Source organism: Meles meles, chromosome 8, assembly GCF_922984935.1.
Source record: "Meles meles chromosome 8, mMelMel3.1 paternal haplotype, whole genome shotgun sequence".
Taxonomy (NCBI): Eukaryota; Metazoa; Chordata; class Mammalia; order Carnivora; family Mustelidae; genus Meles; species Meles meles.
Genome location: NC_060073.1, coordinates 30658936 through 30684998, shown reverse-complemented (window position 1 = coordinate 30684998; position 26063 = coordinate 30658936). Strand labels below are relative to the sequence as shown.

The window sequence follows — 26063 nt, the reverse complement described above, 5'->3', positions numbered from 1 at the left end:
TTTTAAGTCATGCCTGGATTTTCTGGGTAGATTTAACCATCCACATGTGTATCCCTAAACATGACATCATTTGGTTTTGCCTGTGTTTGAATTTTATATTCTGTGATTTGTTCCCTTTGCTCATATCAGACTTTTGTATTCACCCGTATTGATACAAATAGGCATGGTATTTATACTACTCTATAATATTTCATTGTGTGGCTATACCATAGCTTATTAATCCCTTCTACTGTTAGTGACTTTTGAATTTTCAGGGTGTTTTTGTTTTTGTTTTTGCTAATGTGACCAATATTGCTATAAACATTTCTGTAATATCTTTTAACATCCTATGAAGCTCATAACCTATAATATACACTTTGGAAAAGGCTATACTATAATGTTTATCAGTTGTTAGTTATAGTAGTGAAAACTGGATAACAAACCATTCAAAAATGTAGTGTTAATTGAGTTTATGAGGCATGCATATAGTAGAACATTATGTAGATATAAAATTTTATGTTTTATATATTTATAATGATGATCAATTAGCCCCAACACTGAAAAATGAGTAACAATTTAAGTGTTTGACAAAAGATGATTTGTTAAATAAGTTTATGAGGTGAGCATTGGAAAGCTGTGTAACCACTTACGCTTTTGTTGCCTTTAAGGTCACATAAGGATGCAAGGAAAAATAGCAATGTGTGATTCTATATAGAGAATAAGATAAATAATTTGTAAAATGATAAAGAAAAAGTTTGTGTGGAAAAAAACAAAGAATAGAGGCAAATGCTCCAAAATAATGTAATTAGCTTGGGGTGGAGGGATTACAAACTGTTCTTATTTTATTTCACTTCTTGATGCTTTTCTGTGTTTCCAAATTTTCTGTAGTGAATATGGATCACTTGTACAGGGAGAAAAGGCAACAAAGGTTATTTTAGAAAAGGAACCTTAAGTCCTGCTTTTATCTGAGATCTTTTGAATTACAGATATATAAGTTCATTTTTCTTTCCTCTCTGGCAATTGCAGGAGTTTGAAACTAGAAATCTTGTTTGAGAATAACCTAACATGCCCTGAATTAATGTGCAGGCCTATTTCCAAATGAGGCCAGAGTTCTCTGGAGGCTGGAAGACATCACCATTTCAGCGTTTTCTTCTCCAGTCTCAAGCTGTTCTTTCCAGATGTTCATATTTTCAAACCCTTTTTCTCCTCCCTATCTCTCCCTCCAGCCATAGCAGGGCTTCTTGAGATGCTGGCGATAGGGAGGTACACAGAGGTTGATGTCTAAAATGTATGTCCGGGTCCTGGTAGCCACGGAAGGCTTCGACAATCGAGAGAGAGCCTGCGGATCGCTCCGGTAATTGCAGGTTGGTTCAGGATGTCCTGTAAACATGGCCTCTCTTTTTCCAAAAGATGGTTAAGATGCAGCGGGTGCCGGGACCCAAGGACCCAGCGGAGCTGACTTACTACACCCTGTACAACGGGAAGCCTTTGCTGGGAACTGCAGCTGCCAAGATCCTGAGCACCATTGACTCCCAAAGGATGGCCTTGACCCTGCATCATGTTGTCCTTCTGCAAGCTGACCGTAAGGGGATAATCTTCCCATTCATTATTTTTAACACCATTAAATGTTTTCTGCAAATTAAAGTGATGCCCCAAACTAACGTTAACAGACCCAGACCTAAACATATTTGTGTTGGAGAAGATTCTTAAACCAGTCAGCTATTTCCTGTGTTGTTTGAAACTGTAGGTTTTGGGTAAGGGATATGTTTTGGGTATTAGGATGATGATAATGGTGCTGCTTTCCCGCAAGTCCCACCCACTCTTTCTCCTAGAAAAATCACCATGGCTGAGATTGTATTGTCTGCTGGGGGAGTTAAATATAATTTGGTTCAGTGAGCATTTACAGAGTCCTGCATGAACCGTGCTTGGTGCTGCCGGACATACAGAACGGGGGCAAGACCTGATCACTGTCTTTAAGAAGCGGAGAAGGAGTGTATGCAGATACAAAGGAGCAGAATGCGGGGAAAGTGCAGGGAGGAGGCGGAGGGATCCAGGGCTCAGGGGAGGCACAGTCTGCTCTAAGGGGCCACCCAGAAAGAACGAACAGAGAAAGTGCATGAGAAACAGTAGTTGCCTCCTCTGTGGCAGGCACTATGATTGCTGCCTTACAGAGCTTTCCTCACTTTCCCCTCTCACTGGGACAACCTCCTTCAGCTCCAAATCCCAGTGTGGAACCATAGGCTCAGGAGAGTTAGCTGACTGGCTCAACATCAAGAGAACTGGTACTTGGTTTGCCAGGATATGAATCTGGATCTATCTGACCTCAAGTGTGTGTTTTCAACTGGGTTACACGCTAAGATTTCAGCAACAGGAGAGGAAGGGTGTGTATTCCAGAAAGAGGGAGCTACAGGAGCCAAGGGAAGGAGGCGAGAAGTGCTGGGCATGCTTGATTAACAAGGGTCCGACTGGCCTGCAGAGCAGAAACTCGAGGAAGAGCTGATGAACTCAGAAAGGGATATTGCTTGGGAGACTGGGGCCTTGGATGGTGGGAGAAGGAGATCGAGCATAACACAATGGGCTGTGGGGAGCTGTTGAGGATTTCTGGGCAGGGGACTCACATCATTAGAACCACCTAGTATTTGCAGAGGTTAACCTATCAGCAGCGTCTGGGATGAGAGGAGCAGGACCAGTGAGGAGGGTCTGTGGTGACCCAGGTGCTGGGGATGCAAACAAGGCCTACACAGAAAGTGAGGTGGATGGCGGTGACTAAGGTGGGAGAGCCCCGTGGTGGATATTTTAGATTTGGCAGCCTGCTGAGCATCGGGCACGGAAGGTCGTCATCTCCCATGGGGTTTCCCAGCTGGTGTCCACACTCCTCAAGAGCCTGACTCTTGGCTCGTGGTTTGCCTCGTGCTCATCTCTTGCCTTCATCCGGGTGAGTCTGGCTTCCTTGTTGGTGCAGAGTCAATTGTTGGCCCGCACACCATCACAGATGCAGCTCTGCCTGAAATGATGGCCACTCTGTGCAATCTCGGCTTCGAAATGACGTCTTTAACCCAGAGTCTCTTCTTCTGTACCTCTCTCCTTCCCTCCCTGTGGGTTCCGTCCCCACGTCTGGTCAGGTCAGCAACTTGCTTCTGTGGTTTTGCTGCATCGTCTTTATGTGAGTTCCCTGGGGTTCCATCCTCAGCTCTTTCTCCCTCTCCAGCTAGAGAACGAATTGTAGAAGACAGGAGTGAAAACCATGGCAAGTGCCCAGGAGAGAAGTGAAGGTATGGGGAGCTTCTGCGGGGACAGAGCTGATGGGGCAAGACAATGGATTCTGTGTGTGGCGGGAGGAGATCAGGATCAGAGGAATCAAGCATCACTCCCAGATGTTTGCTTGAGTGCTGCTTGTGCTGTCATTTGTTGAGAGGCAGGAGAGAAAGAGTTTCATTGGAGTTGGAGCAAGAGTGGGGAGATGGAATTGGGAGTTCAGTTTGGACACGTTAAGGTTGAGATGTCCGTCAGACATCCATGCAGAGCTCAGGAGCTAGAACCCTGGAGTCATCAACCCGGGTGGCAGGTGGAGCTAAGGGAACAGGTGAGATGAACCAGAACAACCATGAGTATAGCTGGGGAGTCCACAAGAGGGAAGAGCTAGAGCCCACAATGAGAAGTAGGAGCCAGGGAGGTAGAAAGAAGCCCAGAAGAGCACAAAGTCCAGAAATAAGCAAAGAACAGAATGTCCTGGAAGGAAGTGAGCTACAGTGTCAACTTCTTTTCTTGAAAGGCAATGTACTATAAAGACAGAGGTGGACTGGATTTGGTAAAATTGGCAATGGTTGGTGACCTTAGCAGGAGTGGTTTCCTGGCAGAGGTAGTCTTAATAGTTTTGAAGTTTTGAAATCAGCCAGCATTGTGAACCTGAGATCAACACCTTAAATGGAGAATTGTGGTGTTGAACAAACACCTTGTCCCTCTGGAAGGAGAGTGTTAACATTCTGTGTGTTCTAGTGTCTCTAAATCTCTAGGGCCAGGATACAGCGCCCTGCGTGCAGTGCCCTGTGATGGAGAATGCGATGCCCCCTTGCTCCCCCCCCATCACCTCTGAGTAATGGGCAACAGTGAACATTACTGAATTGGCCATGTTTCCGACGGAGGCTTTCACCTGCTCCATTTGTGGGATCTGAAAGGAGGCGCCCTTCACAGCAGTGATCTAGCTGCTGGAGTAGGGAAGATTCTCCCCACAATGAGGCTGACCAGAGTGGGGACTGGTTTACCTTACCTGGCCGTCAGACATTGCCACAAAAAATGTCACTTTAAGAAAGCAATAGACTGATCCTTTGGCAAAGGGGATTTGTGTTCATTCAGGCTTTCAACAAATATTTTTGAGAACCTGTTATGTGCCTGGCGCTCTCCTGGCCCTAGAGAGATAGCAGTGAACAAAGCAGACAAAACCCCTGCCCTCCAGAGTTTCCATTCCTAAATGGGCAGATCAAATAAGCAAAATAAGCAAGTAAGGGGCACCTGGGTGGCTCAGTGGGTTAAAGCCTCTGCCTTCAGCTCAGGTCATGATCCCAGGGTCCTGGGATAGAGCCCTGCATTGGGCTTTCTGCTCAGCAGGGAGCCTGCTTCCCCCTCTCTCTCTGCCTGCCTCTCTGCCTACTTGTGATCTCTGTCTGTCAAATAAGTAAATAAAATCTTTTAAAAAATTAATCAAGTAAAATGTTAGATGCTTATAAGTGCTTTGGGAAAAAGTGAAGCAGGGGAGGCCAGAGGGGTGTCAAGGAGATAAAGGTCATGATTTAAAACGGTTGGGGGTTTAAGAAGAAGATCTGTGAGCAACCACCTGGGGTGACCAAGGGACAAGGCAGGGGTGGGGGAGGGGATGGGGGGGGTTGAGACCCAGCGAGGATGTTGCTGATGGAGGAGAGTAACATCGTGAGGTCAGGGTACACATGAGGGACCACAATTGCTTGAGCCACAAAGACCATACCCCATGTGGAATGAGAGCCACGGAACTGTTTGGGCAGGAGAGTGACATGGACTGAGCGCTCGCCAGTGACTGAGCCCTGGGCCAGGCCCTCCCCTGCACGTGTGCGCACACACACACACGCACACACACACTCACTCTCTCTCTCTCCATTCTGACTTAGAACTGGCAAACTGTTTATTTCAGAGAGATGACTTTTCATAAAACCATCCAACCTCCCTGGGGCTCAGTTTCCTTATCTGCAAATTGAGAGTAAGAATAGCACCAGAGCAAAGAACTTATCACAGAGCCTCATGCACAGCAGAGGCTCAGAACGTGTCATTGCCCTTTATTATCCTTTCTCTCCCCAAGTTCTGGGAAATTATATAGCCCTTCCTGCCTCTTGGCTTCTGTACATGACTTTGCAGTTTTAGATCACTGTACCCATGAATGCACTGGGTTTGAATGATTTCAGTTGACCTAACTTTACTATCTCTTTGACCATTAAATGAATTTACTAATATACATATGATAGATGTATTCTCTTTCCATCTAAATAGAGGTGAAAGGATTTGCATACTGCACCAAGAAGGAACATGACACCAAAATGATAAAGCTAAGTGAAAGCAGGACGCGTGTAAATATTAACTCTTGCTAATGAAATATACATTTAGGGTATCGTGTTCTGATGTGCTCTGCATTTTTCTTCACCACGATAGAACAGCATACCCAAAAGAGGCATACCGTTATTTTTCACAGAAACCGTAAGCTTTAAAAAATGTTAATGGCATCAAACTCACTCGTAAATACCAAATTACTAAAAGCAGTAGCAATTAAATGTTTGATGTCAACAGAGGCATATCATCTAATGAGCTGTTTTCGGAAGTTAATAATGTGATTAATCACTGATGGATAAAAACTATGGAAAAGAAGTTTTTTTATACTAAAGAACTCCAGATCCTATTGCTGCGGGATGAGAGGCAGATCTTAGCTGATGACGAGCAGTTAAAGTCGGAGACAAAGACCAGCTGACTCATCCTGCAACACTTGCCAGTGGGGTCTCTAAAGTTTTCCAGAGTCTTGTCCTCAGCTTTGTGGGTCTAGTAGCCCTTGGAATTCAGCAGGACCAGGAGGACCAACTTATGCTAAGCAGACTTAGAAAAGACTGGTATATAAACCAGACTGGTAGTATATTAATTTAAAATATAGACTAAAACTACCAAAGAGATGGGACTTCTTTAATTGACCCTTAGTCCTTGCCATACGAAAACCTACATGGGGAGCCAAATTGCAGCAGGGATAATGGTAGTTCATTTATACAGTCATTCAACTTCTATTGAGTACCCTGTTCTAGGCCCTCAGAGTGTAATAGTGAACAAGAGAAAAAAAAAAAAAACCTCCCAACTCTCTTGGAGTGTACATTTTAATGGAGAGGCAGAGACAGAGGATGAGCAAATACATATGTATCGTGTCAGAGAGTAATGCTTGTTTTAAAGCCTTACAATTCCACGTGTGGCCTGGGGGCCTGTTGCATGGACACCACCTGGGAGCTTGTTAGAAAGGCAGAATCTCAAGCCTCACTCCAATTCACAGAATCAGAATCGTACATTTGAACAAGATTCCCAGGCGTTTGGCTTGCACAGGTTTGAGAGGCACTGCTTAAGAGAAGAATTAAGTAGGATGAGGAGATAGAGGGACTGAGAATGCTGGGGGCAGGGATTGCTATCTGATGGAGAGTAGATGTAGTGACATTTGTTTACAGCCCTGAAAGAAGTGAGTGAGGGAGCCACGGATGTCTGTGTGAAGAGTCACTCTAGGTGGAAGAATAAGCTGGTGCAAAGGTCCTGAGACAGGAACGTGTCCAGCACATTTGAGGAACAGTAGGAGGCTGGTAGTGAGTTAAGGGAAGAGCAGTGGGCTGTAAGGCCGGAGAAGTAACAGGGTCGTTGGAAAAGCAGATAACTTAGGGTCTTCTAGAAATTATAAGGACTCTGGCCTTTACTCTGAGGGGAGTGGTAGCCTCTGGAAGGTTTTGAGCAGAGGAGTGTTGTGATCTGAGTTTCTAAAGGATTACTCTCTTGCTGTGTTGCAAATAGATTATAGAGGATAAAGGACAAGGTAGGAGGCCACTTCAGTAATTCAGTGAGAGATGTTGGTAGCTTGGACCACAGCGGGAGCAGTGATAAAAAGAAGTGAACAGATAGTGGATTTATTTAGAAGGTGGAGATGACAAATTTTGTCAGTGAATAGGATGTTGGGTGAGTGTAAAAGGAAAGGGTCAACATTGATAACAAAGATATTGACCAGAATGACTGGAAGAAAGGAGCCACAATTTATTGGGTTGGAGACAAGAAGAATGAGTTTGGAGGAGAAATTGAGAGTTGGGTTCTAGACATAGTAAATTTGAAGATGTCTCTTAAGTATCCAGTTGGAGTTTGAGTTAGCAGTTGGATGTAGGAATCTAGAGTTAAGGATTGTGGTCCTGGTTGGAGATCTATCCCTGAACATCACCAGCATACATGGTATTTAAAGCCATGAGTCTCTGAGATTATCTAGGGCGTAGAAGAGCAGAGAACTTGGGTGGGATTAGGGGACAGTATCAACAAGCTGAAATAGCCACTTGCAGCTATCTTGTCCACCAGGATAGACCTACCCCAGCTGGATTCCCCACACCTGCCAGTTGGGACACATTCCTATGACATGGACAAGTTCTTAATTGCCCTTTGGCTATCTCTTCTAGATTTCCTATAGACCCACTCCCTTCCAATAACTCTTCCTAGACGATTGTTTTGGTTATGGTTTTTTTTACTCCAGTTCTAAGAACACATTTATCTTTTTGATTGGACAAAAGTATCTTCTAAGCTTCTCCGCCAGTGATCATGGGGGAGACTCATCCATCTTATGTCAAAGGTTTTTTCTTTTTTACATTTTCCTAACCCACTTTATAAAAAAGTTGAAAGAACCTTACCATGAACATCCGTTGTTCCCACCACCTAGATTCCATCTTACTATTCTTTCATTTTCACATATTCATTTATCTGTCCTTCCATCCAGCCATTAATCCATCTTATTTTTTCTTGATGCATTTCAGAGTAAGTTACAAACATCAGCAGACTTCAACCCTAAACACTTGAGCATGCATATCGTTGCCTAGAATTCAATACTTGTTTATGATGTTTAGGTAAAATTTATATAGAGTAAAATGTACAGATCTTAAGTATATCACTTGATGATTTTTGAGAGATGTATACACCCATGTGCCCCTAACCCCTATCCTGATATAGAGCATGATCATCACCCCGTTGCCTTTTGTAGGTTAACTAGTTACAATCCCACCTCAAAGAAGCACCTCTTGGCCTAATAACACATTTTCCTACTGACAATATCTTCAGTTACTCTTTACTCTGGCTTTGAGAGCAACCTGCCCCTTACGATTAGACCAAGGCATTTCCAAGCTTCCCCAGCCACACTTGGTGGGGGTAGATCCATCTACTCAGCTATATTTTTTCATCAATCATTTAGAGGTGACTTCACTCCAGTGTTTAGAGACACCTCTCCGTGGCCTTTGCCTCCTGCCTCCCATCCAACTCTGACCCTCAGATGTCTTCTCTCTTCTCTTTGGATGCATGGACATCACCTGTAGGGAAAATTGATACCATCCATCTTCCTCTTTCTCTTAGTAATAGTGAAGGCTAGTATTTATTGAGAACCTACTAGGGACCACACCAAAGCTCCACATGTCCCTCATCTCTCGGCTGCCTAACAAAGTGATAGCCTCATTTTACAGATGAGGAAACAGAGACTCAGAGATCTTGAGTAACTTGCCCAAGACAAGAGCCTTTCTGATCCCGGGCCCTCATGTCACAATCTCATGACTTGGGGCCAGGGGTGTAGGGGCTACTTTCCTCCTCCTAGTGTCCCTTGTCATGTGTTTCCCTCCGCTTTTCCCACAGCTGTGGTGAAGAATCCACCCAACAACCTGTGGATCATCGCCGCGGTGCTGGCGCCCATCGCTGTGGTCACGGTCATCATCATCATCATCACTGCCGTGCTCTGCCGGAAGAACAAGAACGACTTCAAGCCAGACACCATGATGAACCTGCCTCAGAGAGCAAAGGTGCGTGAGGTGGTGAGGAGGGACTCTGCCTGCCTTTTCTTTCTTGGCTTTTGAGGCCATTGCAAATACCTTCAGAAACATTCTAGCAAGCCCTCATTTTGGAGGAGACCCTTTCTTTCTTTGGATCTTTAGAAAATTATAGTAAATTCTACATAATATAAAATTTACCATCTTAACCCTTTTCAACTGTATAATTCAGTGTTGTTAAGTATATTCACATCGTTGTACACCCTTTATGTTTATAATCAGGACACGATTCAGGACATAGCGAAAGCTTGTCTAATGTTCTGCCTTCACCATAAGGGCTTCTGATGGCTTTACTTACAGCAAATCATTCCTCCCAGCAATCCTTTAAGGAAGGGCTATTATTTTGCAGGTGAGGAAACTGAGGCACAGAAAATCAGGAGCTAGGTAGACCTGAAAGGCTGTCTAATCTGACAGCCTCCTTTTGTAGAGAAGCAACCTGAGATCACATGGTAAGCAGCACAACTGATGGCAGAACCAGGTCTTTTAGCTCCGAATGTAGGGCTCTTCGGGACACATTAGACTCTCAAAATGGTCCTTCCGTTGCCTGGAGCGGCTTACTGCCAAAGGCTGCCATGACGGGCAAGCTGCAGAGCTTTGGCCCAGTGGTCCACCGAAGCCTGGCTGGGAGCCCGTCCACCCTGCACAGCTGCCACACGCTGGTGACGGGGAGCGGAGTGGACTCTGGAAATTCCGAAGGCTACTTTTCCAGTCACATAAGCTCCCTTCATGATACTCTCCGAGGAAAATATGATAATCTCATGCTGAGCGAAATAAGTCAAGCAGAGAGAGTCAAGTATCATATGGTCTCACTTATTTGTGGAACATAACAAAGAACATGGAGGACGTGGGGAGATGGAGAGGAGAGGGAGTTGAGGGAAACTGGAAGGGGAGATGAACCATGAGAGACTGTGGACTCTGAAAAACAACCAGAGGGTTTTGAAGGGGCGGGGGGTTGGGAGGTTGAGGAACCAGGCGGTGGGTAATAGGGAGGGCACGTACTGCATGGAGCACTGGGTGTGGTGCAAAAACAATGAACACTGTTACGCTGAAAATAAACAAATAAAAAAATTAAAAAATATATGATAATCTCTAATACCTGATGTTTCAATAACACCCCACCATTTGCCAGCTTCTTCTTGTGTCTGTCATCTCCTTAGCTCATCACGGCAGCCCTAATAGAGATTGGTCGCAGTCAGGCCAGATTTTATTATTTTCATATTATTGTTAAGAAACCCAAAGGAAAAGAGCAGCTGTGGGAATTTGTCCAAAGTCACCTAACTAGCGGCAGAGGAGCGACTCTGGCCCGACCTGTGTGTTTGGGCTCTCTCCCCATTATACACTTTCCTGAACCCTGAGGTTTGGCAGGTAAACTCTTCTTTCAGCACGGAACTTCTGAGCTCTCTCCACCTGTGCAGGAATGAAATGGCAAAAGGAATTCCTTTCTGTTGGAATGAATGTCATGGAGATGGTCCTTGCCAGGAGTCATGCCTGCCTAGTCCTTTCTGGATGGTCGCACCTCACTTGGACAAAGGAAGTCAAATGGATTTTGTTGTTTATTAAACTAATTCACCTGTTACGACGCTGCAGTTTGATCAGACATTCTATGAAAGAGCCGAATTCCAAAGAATGTTGTTCTGTTTCTGTCGACCCAAAGGCACCCACTTTCCAGAAGCAGCACTGTGTTGGCAATGGTCCAAGCAGTGAGACATGAAACTGTTCCAAGAAGGGGTATTTGATTCCCATCTTAGCTTAGTTACAAACTAAGCCTTTCAGACATAACAGTAATTACCAGAATCTAATTGCAGGCGAGCCCGGGAATGCAAAACCTGCCACACGGAGGTTGTAAATGCCAACTTTGTATTACAGATTAAGCCAGAATTTTATTAATTTGCCAAGGTGAGGTGGGCAGCCCACGATTTCAGCACGCCTTCTGGCTGGAAAGCTGTTGGAAGCTGGAAGAGATTCATGTTTATGGGTTCTCATCGCCCCTTCCATGTTCCTACCTGGGGCGTGGTGCTTGAAGAGATGCCTGGCTGATGTTGACAACCAAGCCAATTTATGTTCTGGCTTCACTTGCAGGTGGCGGTGCTGCTTGTTTTCTCCCTCAGTGAGGCAGGGCTGAGCACTTTGATTTGCAAAGCCTTTTTATCCCAGGAAGCCAGTGGGGTGGAACTGCCTCCTTCTTACTGCAGTCCTTCTGCTCTTGCAACCCAGGGACACTGCAGTGTTTGAGAGGACAGAGCCGCCTGCATCACTCCTCGCCACCCATGTGTGTGTGAGCAGAATTCATTTAGTGCCAAGGGACGGGGCGGGATGAAAAAGTTTGCCTTTGTGACCAATCCAGAGAGCAGGAGGATGGCCTCCTTGTCTCCAGGGACATCCCTGTGTCTTTAGAATGCAGGCTGAGGTGTCCAGCGACATTCCCGGGGATCCCTGCTGAGACTCGGTAATAGACTTGAGAGGCTAAGCGGAGGTGAGTGAGTAAGCACGCGCGCCTGTCCTGGGAGTCGAGGCTGGCGCGTGCACGCCACCGCCCTTCTGCAGAGACAAGGCACCATAGACAGAATGCTGTTAACCTTGGTGGTCAGCTGGGCTTCTGCAGGTTGAATGTTGAGAAGATGATAAATGCCGGAGGGCCAGGCATCAGGGTTTTTGTGACCTTCTTTTTTCCCGTTTCATTTCTCTTTACTCTTTGTTCATTGGATTCACAGCCTTTGCCCAGTGGTTCCCTTCATATAATTGATGAGAACATGGCTCCCTGGAACAGGCAGCCTTACGGGAAAGTAGTTAGGGCCACATCCAGATGCAGGATGGAGCTTGGAGGGCCCGCAATGGTTGGCATGACCATCTGCTCGGGACAGGTCAGTCACCCCCTAAAGACGCCCGGTTGTTTCCTCTCTTTCACATACTATCTGTGTGACCTGTACTTAACCTCTTTGTGCCTCAGTTTTCCCATCTGTGAAATGGGGGATGATAACAGTTTTTACTTATAGGTTGTTGGGAAGATTAAGTGAGCTATGAAAGTTACTTTGAGCTGTGCCTCACGTAAATATTACCTACAAGTTGGTCTTTATTTTTTTAATTTAAAATCAATTAATTAACATATAGTGTATTATTAGTCTCAGAAGTAGAGTTCAGTGATACATCAGTTGTATATAACCCCCAGTGCTCATCACATCACGTGCCCTCCTTAATGCCCATCACCCAGTTACCCCATCCCTCATCCACCTCCTCTCCAGCAATGCTGTTTGTTTCCTGTGATTAAGAATCTCTTTTATAGTTTGTCTCTCTCTCTCTCTTGTTTCATCTTATTTTATTTTTCCTTTCCTTCCCTCTTGTTCATCTGTTTTGTTTCTTAAATTCCACGTATGAGTGAAATCATATATTTGTCTTTCTCTGACTAACCTATTGTGCTTAGCATTCTAACCTAGTTCCAACCATTGCAAATGGTAATATTTCATTCTTTTTGGTGGCTGAATAATATTCCATTATATATATGAACCACGTCTTCTTTATCCGTTCATCTGTTGGTTGGCCTTTATTATTATACATGCTTTTTTCTTAAAAGGTCAGGATAACATGTCTACCTTTGAAATTGTTGGGGATTATTTTGATTTGATAATTTCACAAAACTCATTGAAGCAACTATAGATTCTTCATGATATCTCAATGGTGTCACAGGTCACTACTGTGTGTCCAAGGGCAATTAAAAAAGCACAGGTGATTTTCAAATCGAAGGTTGAAAGACCATTACCCACCAGTCAGAAGAGTAAGGGACTAGTCTTGAGTCTTTCACCACTTAGCTGTGTGATCTTTGGAAAGTCACTGAACCTCTCTGAGTTTTTGTGTTCTTCCCTGTAAAGTGAAGACTGTGATGTTTGCCCTGCTTCCCCCATGGGGTGGTTGTGGGCATGAAATGAGGTGTCAGTGTTTTGCAAACTGTAAGTACTGAACATATGTGAGAAGTGTTATTATTAACGTAATTAACAGTAGGCCACCCTTGACCTTGTCATTCTTTTATGTCTCTCTTTCTGCTCACTCATCATCAACCCAGTCCCCTGAAGTATCTAGCAGATAACTTCAACCCAAAGTAAAGGGTGAGGGGCCAAATACAGGGAGAGTGGGGACAAGAGGGAGAAGGCCAGAGCCAGCTTGTTGTTCTCATTAGGTTCCTGGGCAATCTTAGCTGTCCTTAGAGACTCTCAATTCCTCGCCCAGGCCAGGAGTCTCAGCACAAGAGCTAAGCCAAGTACAGTAGCAGATGCCCAACCAAAATGGTGGGATGCAGAAGGAGAGGAGAGGCTATGGGAAGAATCACCAGGCAGTGGTTAGATGTTCTGGTTCTGCATCACACAGAACTGGATGCAAATCTCAGCCTCACCACAGACCACTGCGTAGTCTGAGTAAGTGGCTTAACCTCTCCAAATCTCAGTTTCTTTATCTTTAAAGTGGGGACTCATCATAATAATACCCACCTCCTTGAACCACGGGGGGCATGAAGTGTGATAATTGATGTCACGCACTCGGCACTCTACCTACCAGTAGTATCAAAGCCTCCTTGAGGGTGGGGGACCACTCTTATTCATCTTCATAATTCCAGCATCATGCACAGTCCCTGGCACAGGCCAGTGCCCACGAACTACAGTCAGCACTACACTAAATCCGGTCACGGAGGCATGGGAGTACTATGGAAAAGGGACCCGCGGGAAGTATGGCTGAGCAGGCGGGTCCTGCCAGGCTGTGTGGAGCCCGAATGCCTTGCTGAAGGGTTTGAGTGCTGTGAAACATTTTTAATGGGGGAGTGACATGACCTGAGTGGTTTTCAGAGAAATAGCTTTAGAAGCTTATCAAGGGTGAGCCTAGAAAAGACCTGAATGGAAGCAACAAGACCGAGCCAGGAGACAATAAAACAGTGGACCTGGGGAGGAAAGGTCAGCTTCTAGAAACATTTCTGTCACATCCCCTTGGTGACCGTTGGTTGGAGGAACAGGCAATCCAGTAGTCTAGGAGCATGACTAGGCTGTTCAAAGGCTCATTCTGTTTCATGTGGCCCCACCGGAGGGAGGGAAACGAACAAACAAACACTATTTCAGAAGCGAGTTGCCAGATCCTGGCACAAAATATGCGGGGTCACCATCTGGGTCGGAGTGTGTGTCTCAGTGCAGAGGAAAGGCTGCGCACACTTCTCACAGGGAGTTTCCCTGGGAAGTGGGGGAACGGTCCATGGCCGAGCTACAGACAGCCTGACGTAAGGAAGCCTTGCTGGATTTAGCAATAAAACTCCCTCCTGTCCTGAGATGTGGTAGAAAGATTTGACACGTTGGGCCACAGCCCTGGACCATTCCATCTAGCTGGATGCTCCTTGCTACATTTTTAGCCAAATTCACTGCTGAAAGCGGGTGTCCTCACCATGTCAGGTTCTAAGGGAACCCACGTGGTGGAGGTTGAGTTTCATCCCCAGATTTTCTTGAAGAGAATCACAGATTTCTATTTCACCTGACCTGTGATTTAATAGGAAGGTGAACAATATTAACTAATACCGACTAAGAACTTCACATGGGCCAGGCATGTCACTAAATGCTGAACATGCATTTACTACTCAATCCGCGCAGTGTGTCTTTGAGGGTGATTAAATCACTTTCACATACTTCTACATTTAATCCTGTTTACTCTACTATGATCTCCATTTCACAGATGAGGAAACCAACATGCCGAGAATTTCAGTGTCTTACCCGAGGTCTCCTAGCTAATACGGGGGGGAGGCAGGAGTGGAACCCAGGCAGCCTGTTTCAGAGCTGGTGCTCCCCACCACCCCACTGTCCTGCCCTGAATCACTGTTGTGCTGCTCTGGGGCGGAAAACAGAACAGAGACACTCTCAGGAATTGTTTAAACACGCCTCTTGGTTTTTTATTGCCCCACTAATAGACGTCTGTTGGGTTTTGCTCACAGCTGCCCTATTCACTTGGGATTTCAGACATTGTGCAATAAAAGCCTTGCTAATTACCCAGTAATGAATCATAGGAGAGCTGTAGGTCTGGAGTCGAGTGATTCCACAAATCCCATTTTATTATTAATGATGGTCCTCACATGTGGAAGCATATTTCTTTCTGTTTTCAGAGCCGCTATTCCCCTTTAAGACTCAGGGGTGGTGTAGGTAAAGCCGAGCTGATGGTCTTCATTTCTCAGATGAGAAAACTGAGGTTCAGCTTTCAAGCCACCTGGCAAAGTCACACACCTCTTACTACGCATAAAGCCATATGAAAGTGGAGTTCAGGGATGACAGGATGTTCCAAGGCAGATCACATATCAATTAAGAGTCGCTCATGGGGTGCCTGGGTGGCTCAGTGGGTTAAAGCCTCTGCCTTCGGCTCAGGTCATGATCCAGGGTCCTGGGATCGAGCCCCAAATCGGGCTCTCTGCTCCGCAGGGAGCCTGCTTCCTCCTCTCTCTCTGCCTCTCTGCCTAGTTGTGATTTCTCTCTGTAAAATAAATAAAATATTAAAAAAAAAAAAAGAGTCGCTCATGAGCGGTATCTAGTGACTTCAAACTGGTGGTTTAAGATTCTTGAGAGAAGTTTATTCTCACACACATACTTACGTCTTGCTTATACTCATCGTTTTTCCAAGTAAGTCTTGTCTAGGGAGATTCTGTAGCTGGGTGGAATGAGCATGGATTCTGATTTTGCAGACAGGAATTACGGGGGAGATTTGAGTTAACAGTTGTTCATCAGAAAGTTAAGCGTGGTCCTGTCTCGGGCACTCTCTTCTCTTAAAGCCATCACTTTGAATCACACTCACAAATCTGAACACAGATCCATTTCCTCTTTGCAGCCTGTGCAAGGCTTTGATTATGCCAAGCAGCACCTGGGCCAGCAAGGGGCAGAGGAAGAGGTCGTCCCTGTGACTCAGGAAACGGTGGTCCTCCCACTTCCTGTTAGAGATCCTCCTGCCTCTCAGGAAAGAGACGTCGCCCAGGATGGAAGCACCATCAAGACCGCTAAGTCCACCGAAACCAGAAAGAGGTAGGCATGGGGCCGACTTCTGCCTCCCCCACCCCCAGCAAAGGGTATAATTGATGGTGAGAGCAGCTGAAGCCCTCGAGTTAATACTACTTTTCTCTTCAAAAATTCCCCTTCATAAATGAAACAAGATGGGATCAGGAGGGAGACAAACCATTAGAGACTCTTAATCTCACAAAACAAACTGAGGGTTGCTGGGGGTTGGGGGGTAGGGAGAGGGTGGCTGGGTGATGGACATTGGGGAGGGTATGTGCTGTGGCGAGTGCTGCGAAGTGTGCAAGCCTGATGATTCACAGACCTGTGCCCCTGAGGCAAATAATACACTATAGGTTAATTAAAGAAAAAATTCCCCTTCATGCTTGTTTTGAATGTTTGAGAAGGAGACTAAAAGCGATGACAAGGATCATAACACTGGCTTCTCATGAGCCAGGCTTTTAGAGGTTTTATGTCACTGATCAGCCACAACAGCAGAGTTTCAGCTTTCATATGTATTACAACAAATTGGGCACTGGTGTCGCACTTGTTTTGCTTTTTTTTTAAAGATTTTATTTATTCATTTGACAGAGAGAGAGAGATCACAAGTAGGCAGAGAGGCAGGCAGAGAGAGAGGAGGAAGCAGGCTCCCTGCGGAGCCCCCGCACTTGTATTTTTAAACTTGTCTTAGAAGGGGCGCCTGGGTGGCTCAGTGAGTTAAAGCCTCTGCCTTCGGCTCAGGTCATGGTCTCAAGATCCTGGGATCGAGCCCCACATCGGGCTCTCTGCTCTGCGGGGAGCCTGCTTCCTCCTCTCTCTCTGCCTGCCTCTCTGCCTGCCTCTCTGCCTAGTTGTGATTTCTCTCTGTCACATAAATAAAATATAAAAAAAAAATCTCTTTAAACTTTCTTAGAAACAGTGCCTTTGATTCAGTAGAGTTGGATTTTTTATCTGACCGTTTTTTAAGAGTTCGTGGTTTGAGGTTAAAAACCATTTTGGGAGGGGGCACCTGGGTGGGTCAGTTGCTTAAGCATCTGACTCTTGGTTTCAGCTCAGGTCATGACTGCAGGGTCATGGGATTAGGGTCATGGGACTGGGCCCTGTATCGGGCTCCATACTTGGTGGGCAGTCTGCTTGAGATTCTCTCTCTCCCTCTCCCTCTGCCCATCCCCCTCAAAATAAATAAATAAATATTAAAAAAATTTTAGGAGTTTTTTACCATTAACAGAGCACTTTGCTATGCATTGGAAAGGCTACAGAAAGATTTGCGATTGAGTCCTGACCCCAAGGATCTCATGACGGAGAGACAGAGAGAGAAGTATCTAGAAACCAAGCATGACATCTGAGTGCTCATAGGGGCGTCTAAATGAACTGCTGTGGAAAGAGAGGAGAAAGAGCTTAATTCTGATAAGGGAAAGGTGGTAGAGGAGCTTATGTTCTACCTGGGCCTCAGAGTGGAGTGTCAACAGCTGGGGAGAGATAAAGGCGTCCAGTCCAAAGGAGCTGGGAAAAAAGACCAGCACACATTCATGCACTGGTGAATGTCCCTACGGTTTATAGTTCACAGTGGTTGGAGTACAGTGAAGGATGAAACCAGATGGATGAAAATTGTGGAGGGGCTTGATGGCCAGGCTCGGTAGTTTGACCTATATTCTCTGGGCAGTGGGAAACCACTGAAAGTTCTTCTGCAAGATAGTGAGACAGTGACATCCAGCCTGTATTTTAGAAAGACTACTCCAGTAGCAGCATGGATGATAGATGGAAGAGGTTAGGCCAGAGGCCAGGAGACTGGCTGTAAGGACTTTACAATAGTCTTATAAAGAGGTAATGAACTCTCTATGGCAAGCCCTGTTGGCTGGCCAAACCAACTCCCATTGCCAAGTCCCTTCTCTCCTTTGCCTGAGACCACAGTGGAGTCTGGGAGAGCTACATCACCCCTGCCTCATTCTTACTCTCCCTCCCTTCACCTAACAGATATTTGCTGAATGCTCTTCACGAGGCACTGGGGATACTGCAGTGAACAAGGCACAGTTCCTACTCTCATGGTGCTTACAATCTGGTGGGGAGAGCTAGGCAATAAACAAATGGAGAAATAGATGCACAGTAAGTTGCGTGGTGATGGGTATGAAGAAGAAAACCAAAACACGGTAAGAGGATAGGGCAATGGAAGGGAGCAGGGGCATGATGTTATTTTAAACAGGAAGTCAAGGAAGAATTTTCTGGTTAAGTAATACTTGAGAAAGACCTGAATGGAATGATGTGTAACCTCAAGGCTATCTTGGACAAAGATATTTTGAGCAGATGGAACAGTATGTGCAAAGCCCCAAGGAGGAAATCTCTTCATACGCTTGAAGAAGAGCCAGAAGGCCAAGGAGGCCAAAGTGAACTAGGGAGGAAGTGGTGACAGATGGGTCAGAGAAGTTGCCTGAAGTTGAACATGTCAAGCTCTATAAACCAAAGCCAGGACTTGGAATTTTATTGTGAAGAAAGATCAGAAGTCATTGGAGGTTTTGAGAAGAACAGTGACATGTTGTGACTTGCAGTTGTAAAGGCTCACTCTGGCTGTTGTGTGGACAACAGATGGTAGAGAGACGGAGTGGAAGCAGAGAGATAATCAGGAGGCTGTTACTATAGTCCCAGTGAGACATGGCGGTGTGGGCCAAGGCGTGGTGCTGTGAGAAGTGATGGGATTCTAGACACGTTTTTGAAGGAAGAGCTCATAAGCCTTGCTTTGCTGATAGATTGTTGTGAGGAATGGAAATAGAGAGGGACCCATTTGCTATAGGTTGTGTTGGAGAGGACTGGAAGAGAAGAAATCTGTAGGAGACGATCACTAGTTTGGATGTGGACACAGTAAGTTTGACATGCCTCTTAGACATTCACGTGGAAGTCCTCAGAACTCAACTAGCTGAATGAACGTGCAGTTCAGAGGAGGGGTCCAGAGCAGAAATATAAATAGAGGGGTTGTCAGCATTTAGTAGTTAAAGCTATGACACTGGACGAGGTCACCTAGGAGAGTATAGGTAGAGAAGAGATCCAAGACCTGAACCCTGGAACATTGCGATGATTAGAGGCCCAGATGAGGAAGGAGAATCAGCACAAGAGACCGAAAAGCACTGGGAAAAAAGGCACGGGGAGGACAAAGCAAGAATGGAATCCAAGAAGCCAAGGGAAGGGAGTAATATGAGGGAGGATGGAAGGATTGTCTGTATCAAATACAGAAACTTTGCACTGGAGTCATGCCACAAGGCTCTGTGTTTTTCCCTCCAGGAGTTCTTGGTACCTCAGAAAGATGTACAGAGAAACAGCAGGTGGGATTCCAACTTGGGTAGGAAGGAAAGTTGAAGAGATATGGATTAGCTCTCTATTGCTCTGCCACAAATTCTTCCAAAGCTTAGCAGCTTAAAACAACCACCATTTCTTCAGCTCGTGATTTTTGTGGGTTGGCAGTTTGGGCTGAGCAGGTAGGTGGTGGTTCTGGGCTGACCCGGGCTTGGCTGATCTAGCTGGGCTCACTCGTGCATCTGTAGTCAGGCAGTAGGCTGGCCAGGTTGGCCTGGTAACTGGGGCCCCCTGCTACATGGTCTCCCATCCTCTAGCAGGCTCACTCTGGCTTTCTCACAGGGTGGTTATAGGATGCTAAGGTCAGCAAGAAAACAAGCTCCCAAACGTGGGCACTTCTCAAATCTTTGCCAGTGTCATGTTTGCTACTGTCCTGCGGGCCAAAGCAAGACACGTGGTCTAGTCCAGAGTTCATATGGGAGGAGGCCACCAAAGCTTGGTTACAGGGAGGTGGGAATAAATCGGGATCACAACTACAACGGTCTGCCCCAACACGAAGAACTGAAACATACGGCAAAGCAATAGATGAGTTATCTGAATTGACCGGCAAATAGAATTGCTTACAGTAATTATTCTCATTATGATCTTTGCCAGATACAATAAAGGCATGTAACAACTTATTTATCACCTACTAGAGGACCCTGAAAAGAAATAAATAGAATTACTGAAATTAGGATATTAACACAGCACTGCTGGGAAGAATAAAAATTCCTTTTTACCCATGCTAGCTGAGTGATTTAAGCTGTATAAAAATTTATTTAAAAAAATTTTTTTTAGAATAAGCATTTCTTCTTGAATTAGCAGGGAGTCTACTTTTGGTAGTCAAATTCAATTACTTACTCTGGAAATTTTATTAAGAAATAATAGCTTATGAAACAAATATAGATAAAGAAAACAATGTCTACACCACTGAATGATTACATAATGTTGCTGTAAAAATAGAATTTTACTAAGGGCTGGCTCTGTCATTGCCAAAGCTACGCAAGAAAGCTCACCTCTGTTCAAGTTCAGCTGACCATGGGAGTCATTAGTGAAAGAAACAAAGATGCCAAAACCAACAGCAAACTCATCATGCATTTATTTTTCTGGCTTTTCATCTTCCCACATCAGTTCCCTCGTTCCTGCTGGTTGAGGACAACATGCCCTTTCAGAATGGGTCTGTTAGGTGATCCAGAAAGTTTCACAAGTGAAAAACAGGAGAAACCAGAAATCTGATGGTCGCTAAGATATCTCGATTTTTACGTCTATTTTTAAAACTGGTTTAAAACTGAAATCTGAGGATTCAGCCGCTTGCAAACAGACAGGTGTTGCAGGCCCTGTCCCTCTAGCCAAGGCTGTTGGTGATGCTGTTCTGTTGGTCTGTGACCAGGATTAATGGGTGAGGATCAACCTCATAGGGACGGCCATTCAATTTGGTGATTTGCCATAACTGTTCAGCAACTGATTAATCCTCCTCACCCCTTCATCCAAGCTCCACGTACACCCATATCCCCAGAAGGGGGCCTCCTGAGTTCAACAGCCTAAAACTATAGCCTCACAGGTGGCCCTTTCTTGCTTTCAGAAACATCTTTGCTACTGTTCTGTGAGTGGACATGGACACATACAAATTTCGTTTTCTGTTTTTGACCAGATGTTGATGGCCCCATGTAGACATAAGATTATAAGCTGATGAAAAAGTAAAGCAGAGGTATAGTTTCTCTCCAGAAATGTACTCATTCATGCCTTTCCCTGAAGTGAAAGGAACAGCCAGAAAATCGTTTCAGGATCAAATGAAGAAAATATGCAAATGCTACAAATACCATCAAGTATTTTGTGAGAATAAAATAGGTTACAAGAAGCCTTTCCCCTTCCTTCCTCTCTGGACCTCAGTGAGAGTCTTGCTGCCCCATTAAAGCCAGTTGGAAGAGAAGGTGCCATTCTGAAAACAGTCTGAGGCCTTATGTGTTCTCTGTGGACGTGTCTGTGTACAACTAGGACTCAGTGATCAAAGAGCTGTTGGTAAATAATGTATATTTGATAAATGAATACCTTATCCATATTTTCCCAAGCTGTATTCTTTGTATTACTGTCTTATGGTGAAAGAGATCTGGGGCCAAATAAACCCGGAAATGCTGGATTAAACCAAAGGAGAGGAGTCTCTTTACAGAACTGATCAGGGCCTTTGATATGCTGAAGTGCATTAGCTCATCCAAAGAAGGAAGATAATAAACAAGACTTCCTAAACTTACACTGAGGCACATTGGCCAAGACCATCTCATTTGGCTCTGTTGTTCTTTGGAACCCCTGGGCAGATGTGGCCTCATCCCGTGGATGGGAGCTGGCCCTTTCACTGGTGGTGGTTTTGGGGTGCTGAAGTTCCCAGAGGATGGGGAGAGAGGGGGGAGGGGAAGAAAGAGGAGCATCCACTTTAGAAGCTGCTTACTTACTGGTCACGGGCTCCATGTCATTCCAGCCCGTCTTCCATCGTAGGGGCTGGATGCCTTTATGTTCTGAATTCAGACCATTGACGGTAGAAGAATAAGGGGTTTGATGAGTCCTCTGGATCCCTGCTCCTGACTGTCTCCACAGAAGGGAAGGCAGTTGATGTTTATGACAATCTGAGGCCTAAAGAAGCACGAACCACAGCAGGGGCTCCAAAAGCCCATTTCCCAGAGAGTCCCAGAAGACCAGAATGGGCCCCAAGAGAAGGGGAGATGGCCCCTGGCTTGCCCCAGGGCTTTATCTGGGATGTTTTAGGAGACTGTGAAGGAGAGGTGCTCTGGCATGTGGGGAGAGCCCCTACCTGCAGGGGGAGCCCTGGCTTCCAGGACGGATCTACCACTTCCTAGCTCAGCCCGGGACAAAACCGCCCACTTCCTCCAGCGTCACATCCTTCACTTGCGAAACAAGTGACAATCACCAAACAAGGGTGACAATTGTCCCGACGATTCCCTAAGAGTTCTGAAACCATTTGCGTAGCCCTTGGCACCCAGCTGGTTCTTCTGATGGGGAACTCTTGGAGAACATGGTGGGTGTCTTTGTGTCTCTGTATACCAGGACATGTGGCGCGACACCTGGCAGAACTGCTGCCCACGAAGCACCTCCCGAAGGGCCGAGCAGCTCAGATGGGTTCGCCCGTTAGCGCAGTTACAGAGCATGTGTGTGCACACGCGCGCCCGTGTGGGAGGCAAAGTGACAAACTCGGTCGTGCGGTGACTTCAACTTTAGTGGTCAAGGTCTACTCCGTACAGGGAATCACCAAAGAGAACCTTACGTCTTATGCATGTGCCCGCAGATGCCCCCTGAATCCAGCGCTCTCCAACCCTCTTCAGAGCGCTGTGTTCTAAAAAGGGGGCATGCTTCCAAACGCCATCACCGCCGCTTCCACCGTCACTGGGGTTAAAGGAACAGAGATGGGACCTGAGGCCGTGCTTGTTGAACTTCTCAGCAGAGCTAAGCATTCCCCGTAAACAACAGACTTCACCATGGCCAGATGCTTAACCCATGCGGTAGTATGGGGCTAGTGTTGTTTTTTGTTGTTTTCTTTTTTCTTTTCCTGTATCGTTTCTTCTTTGGGATAAAGCCAGAATGAAAGGCGACAGACATAAACCGCAAATAAAATACCCTCGAGAGGAGGCTGCTGGAGTCGGAACTTACCATCTTCCTGTTGCTATGGTTACTTCCAGCAGGTCGCCCAGTGAGAATGGCTCGGTCGTCAGCAACGAATCCGGGAAGCCCAGCTCAGGGAGGCGCTCGCCCCAGAATGTCATGGCACAGCAGAAAGTGACAAAGGAGGAGGCACGGAAGAGAAATGGTGAGAAGCCTTCCTTGCCAACACCAGCCCTGAGCCCCTCCCACACACACTTGCACACACACACACACACACACACACACACACACGAGCCCACGCTCACAAGCACCCTAGGTGCGCCCCAGAAAAGTCAGGAGGCTGACCCCCCTTCTCCAAATTATCCTCTGCTCCCTGACCTTATGGAATTGCCCAGTGCTTTAGAAAAGCCCTGTGCAGAATGCACTGGTGTTTGCTTTGCGAATTTTGTAATCCTTGGCTAAATGGACAGGATTCCTAGAACCGGATCCACAAGGAGGTCAGATCTCCGAACAGCCGCTTGTCTTGGAGATTCCCCTCATTTTCTTGCCCTGACTCCCTTGGTAAGTTTCAGGGGTTCAGTCTCTGCCTGAGAGACCAGGTATCACCAAGCCACCTCTCCCAGGAAACGACACGGTGATTGATCTGTCATCACAAAAATCAGCCCATGCTTCTGCCTTTATTCTCTAGGGAAATGAAACGGGCTGGATTCTCCCTCGCACAGATCTTTTCCCTCCCTCTAAGGGATGGGGGATAGGGTTTATTTATAAGTCGTTGGAGCTGCCTTATTGTGTTGTGACACCGTCTCTACCTGGCATCCATCAGACATGACTGTATGTCTGTCCCCCCACCCCTCCGACCCCGACCCACCTTTGTTCTGACCCTCCTTCCATGGGCTCCTTCCCCCTGCGGTGCTGGCTGGCTGAAGCCCAGGTTCAAGTACCCCAGGCTGCCACTCAGATCCAAAGAAATGCCCTTCAGATTTCAATGAGTTGTAAGGTGGGATCCTGCGGAAAGGCCAGGTGAAAAGCCAAATAATCTGGCACTCAGGTGGACAGGAATTTGATGGACTAGGATTCAGGGTCTCTCTCTTGGACTAGTGCCAGAATATTCCTTTGTTTCCAAATGTCACTGATTTCTTTGTTCTGACCCAAAAAAGAAAGTAAGAAAGGGATAATGACACAACGGATTTGTCTTCTGCAGGGCAAATGTGGACCTCATTCCTACTTCTAGCCATTCTGTAAAGCACTGGTTTAAATTGTCCTACCGATTTGATTCTTGAATTTCTTCTTCTCCTGAACTCCCCATGCACTGTAACAGAGACTGCTTTCTACACCCAGATCAAGGCATGGCATGTGGGGTTTTCTTGGCATATCTACCCTGCCCAGGACCACCAGAAATCCTACCTATCAGCTCTCTGCCATGCCAGCTCATGGAAGGCTTCCCAGAGATATATGAAGTCAGGTCAAAGTCTGTCCTCCCGCACATGTCCCATCACCCATGCCAGTCCTCAGATGACCTTGAATAATTTAGCCTGTGCCTTTCTCAGACCTTCTTACTATGCATATGACAACACACACGTCTGTTTTGTTGCACTGCTTTGTTCTTTTATAAAATGAATCCGCGCACCTACTCTTCTATGCCCCTTTTCTTGCTTGGAAATGTACAATGCCCTCATTCCTCAGTCAGTAAGTCACGTGTACGACATGATGCCTTTCCCTCTCCCTTGCATTTAATCCATAGAAAAGGAGGGAGCAAGGCCTGTTTCCAAGCCCATCACTCCCCCCCTTGCTGGTGAGACACTGACCTGCCCAAAATGTTCCTGCCGACCTTCTGTTCTTGTTTTCCATAGCTCTGCTTGCCTCCTTATTGTTTAGGTCACTTTGATTATTTAAATATCAGAAATAACAAGAGCCAGGTGCATGAATAAAATCCAATTAGGGTACAAGGTTGAGGTTTTAATGTGTTTGTTCTATTAAAAAGCCATCCTTTCTCCAGGTTCATGGTACTTTGCTGCGTTGTCTTTCTGCCAGAGGTAAATCCAGTGAGCTTCCACGGGTGGTGGCCTCTGTTTCACTGCAGGTTCCTATTCAGTGGGGTTCAGCTTGAAATTTTCAAACAGAAATGATAGGACCAATTTGTTCACTCTAAAATCCAACAGACGCTAAAGCACATCAGAATTCTAGACTGGGTCTTGCATGGAAACTTCACTCGCCCTTTTTATCACAGGCTTCGCTATACCATATCCTATCCACGACGTCAGAGCTCATCAAAATATCAATATTGTATTTTATTGGATTGGAAGTTGAACGGAAGGAAGGAGGGAAGGAAGGAAGGAAATTAGATTGCTGATTTATGCTAGTTAAAACCAACAGTGCAACTAAGACACAATGAGGTTGGGGCCGGTGGCATTTATGACGATGCTGGTGGTGTATGGTATGTGGGACACTTCCACAGTTTAACTGTGGCCCTTTCCTTTAGCATTCTTCCATGTCTTTCCCTTTAGGGACTAACGATACATCAAATATGCCCATGAACTTCTTGGACTCCCTCACTTTCATATATCAATATTTAAAATATAATGTATTTTTACATAATCTTTTGGGGGAGGGAGGCAGGATAGCTAATTATCTTTCTCTTAAACCTGGAGAGATTATTGTGCAAATCTGAATATTTTTCAAGAATAAGGATGGAAAAGAACTACAGTTCGTACAATTTCCAGGATACCCTTTCCCCGTCCCGTTACAGTTATGCTCTCTCCTTACCCTGTCCATGGGGTTTCAAGCGTCAAGCGAGGGTATCACCACCCAGAATCATTAAAATCACTGAGTACCATCTCTTCACCCTCTGAACAGTTTTGTGATAGCATAATTTTAACTTTGACGTGTTCACCTGTTTTGCAGATACTAACAACTTACTACAATCTCCTTTTCTAAGTCAGGAAGTTTTTGTCATTCCTTCATTCATTTATTCAACAAATCCCTTACTAAAAGCCAATTGCGCATGAGACCTCATGAAAGGCAATAGGCATCAGCCTTTTAAAAGGTGGAGTTTCTATTCCAGGGG

The 26063-nt window shown here is 45.7% G+C and overlaps 1 protein-coding gene across 4 annotated transcripts in view; it reads left to right on the top strand.

Moving 5' to 3' along the window:
• KIAA1549L (KIAA1549 like) overlaps positions 1–26063 on the top strand; it is a 254787-nt gene that overhangs the window by 169699 nt on the left and 59025 nt on the right. For 2 of the 4 annotated variants that reach the window (XM_046017166.1, XM_046017165.1), the window contains 5 exons: positions 1390–1561; positions 8887–9050; positions 11789–11938; positions 15909–16099; positions 23077–23204. In XM_046017166.1, the coding sequence (XP_045873122.1) occupies positions 1390–1561; positions 8887–9050; positions 11789–11938; positions 15909–16099; positions 23077–23204 (805 nt within the window). The remainder of the gene's footprint in view (positions 1–1389; positions 1562–8886; positions 9051–11788; positions 11939–15908; positions 16100–23076; positions 23205–26063) is intronic. The other 2 variants (XM_046017167.1, XM_046017168.1) reach the window with 2 other exon arrangements.